Source organism: Aphanomyces astaci (assembly GCF_000520075.1).
Source record: "Aphanomyces astaci strain APO3 unplaced genomic scaffold supercont1.95, whole genome shotgun sequence".
NCBI classification, from domain to species: domain Eukaryota; phylum Oomycota; class Saprolegniomycetes; order Saprolegniales; family Verrucalvaceae; genus Aphanomyces; species Aphanomyces astaci.
In genome coordinates, this window is record NW_009798358.1 from 89,437 (window position 1) to 95,322 (window position 5,886).

General features: G+C 50.8%; 3 protein-coding genes across 3 annotated transcripts; 1 reads left to right on the top strand and 2 right to left on the bottom strand.

Moving 5' to 3' along the window:
- Nucleotides 1-212: 212 nt before the first annotated feature.
- On the top strand, nucleotides 213-1,850 carry H257_16951 (hypothetical protein; the record flags this gene model as incomplete). The annotated part of the gene is made up of 1 exon (XM_009845573.1): nucleotides 213-1,850. One exon carries the CDS (start codon nucleotides 213-215, stop codon nucleotides 1,848-1,850), a length of 1,638 nt encoding a protein of 545 aa, XP_009843875.1.
- Nucleotides 1,851-2,755: 905 nt separating this feature from the next.
- Nucleotides 2,756-3,734, bottom strand: H257_16952 (hypothetical protein; the record flags this gene model as incomplete). Its single annotated transcript, XM_009845574.1, has 4 exons — nucleotides 2,756-2,864; nucleotides 2,975-3,063; nucleotides 3,331-3,485; nucleotides 3,533-3,734. 4 exons carry the CDS (start codon nucleotides 3,732-3,734, stop codon nucleotides 2,756-2,758), a joined length of 555 nt encoding a protein of 184 aa, XP_009843876.1.
- Nucleotides 3,735-5,359: 1,625 nt separating this feature from the next.
- Nucleotides 5,360-5,824, bottom strand: H257_16953 (hypothetical protein; the record flags this gene model as incomplete). Its single annotated transcript, XM_009845575.1, has 2 exons — nucleotides 5,360-5,460; nucleotides 5,506-5,824. The coding sequence occupies 2 exons, from the start codon at nucleotides 5,822-5,824 to the stop codon at nucleotides 5,360-5,362; spliced, it is 420 nt and encodes a 139-aa protein (XP_009843877.1).
- Nucleotides 5,825-5,886: the final 62 nt, after the last annotated feature.

Sequence of the window (5,886 nt, forward strand, 5' to 3'; positions counted from 1 at the left end):
AATACACATACAGAGTTGCACTGACCAAGTTTCTCCGCAAATCACTATATAGATTTGGGGAGCTCGCAATTTCTGTTCGAAAACGTGAACTTCAACTCATCGCTTTCCATCTGGCGAAAAAAAGTACAACATTTCCATCAGTTGCTGGTCCCGTTTCAGCGTTCGAACTTGACATGTGAACACAGTCTCATCTTCTCACTTTTGGATTTACCATGCCAGTCAACCATCTCCTCCAAGAACGCGTGTCGTACATCGCGTCGATCACCAAACAGGCCGACAAGGATGTCGACGGGTTCAAAGACACAAGTACCCCGCTGGACCTCGAAGACGGCGCCCTGCGCGAAGGCGGTCCGCTCGTGTACACCTCCCCCGAAGTTTTGACTCTTCTCTTCCAGTACGCCGTGGTGGGTATCTGCCGCTCCGGACTCACGGGCATGGGGCTGCCCATCTTGACCTACTACTTTGGTTTGGAGTCGGCCACGCTGAGCGCTTCGAGTGGTCTCATCACTCTGGGGTGGTCGTTCAAGGCTTTTTTCGGCCTCCTCTCGGATTGTTTCCCCATCATGGGCTACAGCCGCAAGCCATACATTTTGATTGGATGGGTTATGACTGCGATCTGTTTCATGGTGATAGCGTTGAACCCGGCGGGTCCGTCAGTGATCTTGGACAGATCGGATGAGAACATCAAGGCCGCACAGTCCTACGGGTCGGTCATCGTGCTGATCTGCGCCCTGGCCAGCTTCTGCTACATCATGGCCGACGTCGCATGTGACGCCTTGGTGGTCGAATTATCCCAACGCGAACCCGAACGCGTGCGTGGGCGTCTGCAGTCGTCCATCTACGGCACACGCTTCGTCTTCGAAGGACTGGTCACCGCCTTGTCTGGGTTCCTTATGAGCTCGGAGCGTTACGGCGGCAAGTTTGGGTTTGACATTAGCGTGAACGCATACTTCGGGATCCTCGCGGCGCCCGTGGTCGTGAATTGGTTTTTGGTGTACTTCTTCATGAAAGACCGCAAGCGTGGCGCCATCCACTTTGCCATGTACTTTCACGACGTGTACGAACTCATCCAGAAGCGCGCCGTGTGGCAAGTCATGATCTTCTACTTCATGTTCAACCTGCTCGCGACTGGAATCGGGTCGTTGGCGGGCAACTACATCCAGGTTTACTGGGCCCACGTCGAGCCCGTCAACAGCGCCGTGGTCGGCGTGATCGCGAATTTTATCATAGCCGCCACGTTTTTCGCCGTCGGCCGGTGGGGCACCCACTGGAACTGGCGATTCATCTTGGTTATCTCGACGTTGTGTGGCGCCGTTATCGATGCCATTGTGCAGTACCTCACCATCTACGACATCGTCCGCAACCAGTGGTTCTACATTGGCGTTCCCCTCACCGCACAAGTTCCCCACGCCGTCCAATTCGTCGTGTCTACGTTTGTGGTTGTTGAATTGGCGGGCGATGGCAACGAAGGCCTCATGTACGGCCTGCTCACGACCATGGGCAACCTCCCCATGCCTTTTGGAACAATGGTCACCAACGTCTACTCGACGCAGCTCAAAGTGACCAAAGCCGACATTGAGACTGACACGGCAGAAGTCCGCAACCACGCCGCGTACTCGTACTTGGTTGTGTACGCGACAACTGTCCTTGCATGCTGCTGGGTGGTGATCCTGCCGTCCCAAAAGGCCGCTGTCAAGGAAATGCTCCAACACGGAGCTAAGTACCCCACCATAGGCGCGTTGATCATCGTCTTGACGTTCGTCATCCTTTCTGTCTCCGTCACGTCCATCATGATGACCATGTTTGAATCCACGTCGTGCCACCTCTTGGCCGGTGGTCAGGGGTGTTAATCAACGCTACCGAAGTCCATAGTATGTATTTGTGAGTAAGAAATGCAAAGTCTTTTGTTTCACACGAGCTTACTTGCTCATTAGCGTGGGTGGCTCTCAAATCAGGTTGGATTCAACGTGGCGGTTCGTTGGGCTCGTCCAGTTTGACTTCTCATCTCAATACATCATCGTGCTCGAAGTACGTACTACTGTACGTACTTCGAGCACGATGATGTATTGAGATGAGAAGTACTACGTAGTACACAACTTTGCGCCACACTTGGGTTGCTACGGAGGTTGATAGTGTGATGGCCAAATGTCGATTGGGAAAACAATGCACCCAAAAGAGGACGTAAGAAGCAAGATGCGCGTGAAGCGACAACACCCCTGTTGTCTTGCGCCGGTGTTCGCAACCGACGACAACCGTGACCACAACGGTGACCTCGATGAAAAATCCAAAAGAAACTTCATTATCCAGTCAATCAGTCAGTTCCCTCCTTTCACTTCACTACTCTCTACAAGTCATGCATCGTACAGTGTACCATCAGCTATGCCTCTCAAAATTCAGGTCATATATCACACTCTTCAAATGTCGTGTGTGACCAACATTCGGCTACCCACACTCAGGCACGGGGAGTCGAACAACAGCGCAGAAACCAGGGCTCCGGAGGCCACCGCCAAATCAGTTCCTGAGTCCAGGAGTGATGCCTGTACGGAAAGGACACCGTCTATAATAGCCGGGAGCTCTGGTAGTTTCGTGTCCGGGACATCCGACTTCACCATCGCCACGCGGCCACCAGGTTCATTTTCCGCCGACCCGACCATGTCCATACGTATTTTCGTGTGCTCATAGCAGTTGCTTGACCGCTTCAAGGGTGATCCCGGGACCCGATGGCTAGTCGACTTACAGTTCAGACAACCGTTGGTCAGTACACGAAGAGCCGGTGCTTCCGAAACAGTGCCGGGAACGTCTCCCTTCGGGACCCTGGGTCCTCCGAGGAGCTTAGGTAGGTCGTCTCGGAGGCGGCCTCAACGCTTCATCTTAACTCACAAAACGCTCGTGTCTGATCGCATATTCGTGCAACCAGCGCATGAAACGGTAGACATCCTTCTTCAAAGGCTTCTTTCGCGTCAATGCCATCTACTTGATAACGCCACGGTTTAGCGACGCAAGCTTGACGGCGTGCATGATATTCTTCACGATCCCCTGGGTCTCTTTCCAGAGAACCCACTCCTAGCGGTCCCGATGGATAGACGCAGCCATACCATCCAGCATATCTCCCATCCGGGAATTCGCGCCCGGGACCGAGATATCACAAACAACAATAGATTTAATCTGCTTATTCAGGATGTCCAGGGTCCGGGAATCAACGCCGAAACCTTGCTTGAACCATGATACAAATTCGCCCTCCGACACGTCATCGGGATCCTTTCCATGTCCCATTCGGCAATTCGACGAAGGTTCGATACACGCCTTCTCCGTCATGGTGAACGGTCATACCCCGTCGGCAGTCAAAGCATACGTCTCGCTAGTATACAGGTTGTAAGCGGTCATAAAAACGCGTTGTTCGTCCGTGGTGGATCCCTTGAACGTCGGGTTCTTCGGGAGGGCTAGAGTGTTGTGCAGGTTCACGTCGTTCTGTCCCATATCCACATCTTTTTGTCAGGCGCAGGTCCGGGATCCCCCGGATGTAGCGCCAAACCTGGGAGCCGCAAGCGTTGCTGGTCTCCCGTAACTCCAGGCCTAATCAACCGCCACCCGTTGTCGCCTTCGTTGTGGTGACCGGAAAAGCCGCCGCGCAGTCGCACTGGTCCGGGGCCTTCCACGATCTTCGAAGCGTTCCACGTTCGATGCACGGGCCGCAGGACTCGCCGAGCGATCCGACCGGGATCGAGCTCCGACATAGTTCCCGTGGGCTATTGTTCTCAGGAAATTATCCCGGTACTAACTTGATTGATTTAAAGAAGCGAGTAAGAATATATCAAGCTTAAGTGTGGGAGTTGGAGGCTTGAACATGAACGTCTGGGACTTCTCGTTCTACAAGCCTGTTGAGTTGAAGCCATTATTAACATCATGCAGTCGTAACGCTGATGCAAACATTTGCCAGTGCAAATTCCAAAATTGAATTTCATTCACGGGTATCGTATGGTTTCACTAATCTCACTCATCACCTGTCGTCGATTTGAACAGGACGGCTGAAGCCCATGTTGTAATGTTCGGGCGACAATATGGTTTATTCAGCTCAAGCTCTGTCGACCAAGGTGAGCATTCCCTCCAAAATGGTCGATATTGGGCTTCCAAACTGTGGACCTCGGTGTTTATCTACAGTATCCGAAGAATGCAGAGGAGACTGCGAATAATTAAAATAGCTTACTATTTATAGCGTAATAATTCCTACCAGTACAATTTATTGCACCATAATGAAGAGAAGAGGGGTTCGATTCAAAAACTACGACACCAAGGGAAAAACCAATACGAAGCCGTGGCTGAATAAACCAAGGGGTACCACGTTACAAACACCAACTCAATCATCTCCCAGTATAGTAGTACTACTAGATAATGCTTAGTAGATGATACTATCAATAGACATACTACTAACGAATACTCCGGAGTAAAAGTTTATACGGAATTCAAAGTGACCAGTCATATCTCAAAGTGACCTGTCAATGACAGTAGCTAATGATGCTCCGTACAGTGATGTGCCATTGCCGTCGCTTCATCCTGCAATCGCACCACTTCATGTCCCCGCAACATCCTGCCCTCGCAACACCATGTCCGCGCACCATACCTGTAATAGATCACCAGTTCAAATACCGATCTATCTCCGAATTCGGCTTTGAGTTTGTGAAGGACACTACGTCACACGAAAGACGTTTGCATCTAACTATTGTCGATTTGATACAAATTTGGGGAGGGGGTGCAATCGAATAGCGCCGACCAAACCGATCCACAATCGATCTGATTGGTTGAATTTCCTTGAGAAGGTTTTGATTGGCTAATAATTTTGAGCTCATCTGAGGTAGCCAATCAAATCGATTTAAATTCCAACGAGAAACCACGCCACAACACGATATTTCACTCGAAAGCACAATATTGACATACTCTTCTAGTCAGGGATCGACGCTTGGAAGAAAGACTTAGCAGTGAGGAATAGATTCAGCTATTTCCAATGGAGCTCTATGATTGCTCAAAACAAGATCATCGATCAAAAACAAGCATGCTGAAAATATAAAATACATATTTTATTTAATCTTGAAATTTGTATGCAAAAAAAAAGATTTTTTCGTATACAAATACCAAGTGTAAATTGCCATTTTTTCTAGCGGCGGGTGTTGACGGTTGGAGAGAGGAAAGCGCCACGGGTAACCAAAGAAGAACGCATCGACTCAGTTGCGAGTCTCTCTGCACGACGGTGGACGTAGCGGCGTTGTGTCGCTGCACGCTGCGATTTCAAGAACCGCACGGTACTGGTGGAGGTCGTCGTCCCGAAGGGGCATGAGCCTAACATGGAAATTGGTCAACGCGAAGGTCAGTCGTTGAATGCCATCGTATATTTTATCGCCCCAAACAACGGACGCTTCTTTGGGTGGATGGCGCGGACCGACTCAGTCAGGCCATAGTAACCCTTGTCTACAAGTACCGCCCACATGGTTGAGAATGCTTAGAAGAGCTCACCATTGTCATTCACGGTTGCTTCCGTAGGTGTCTTCTTCAGATTCGTTACGTGCACATCCAGCCGCTTGCGGAACATTGTGAGGTCGGCAACCGATCCAGGTTCGTGGGGACCCATATCCACGAGCAGACCTTGCGCAGAAACGGATGCTTCGATCTTGAGTCCGTAGAGCTTATGCTTGCCGCTGAAGTAGTGTTTTTGCTCCCCGAAGCGGCCGGACGGACGGTGGGATGGTTGGAACTTGACGTCGGTTGCGTATTTCGCATACGGGTAGTTGCGGAACGTCGTACCGTGTTCACGCAGGGCCTCCATGGTTGGCATCGTGACGAAATGGGCGTAGATAATTGGAGAGATAACGTCGACCACACGTATTATCATTTTCT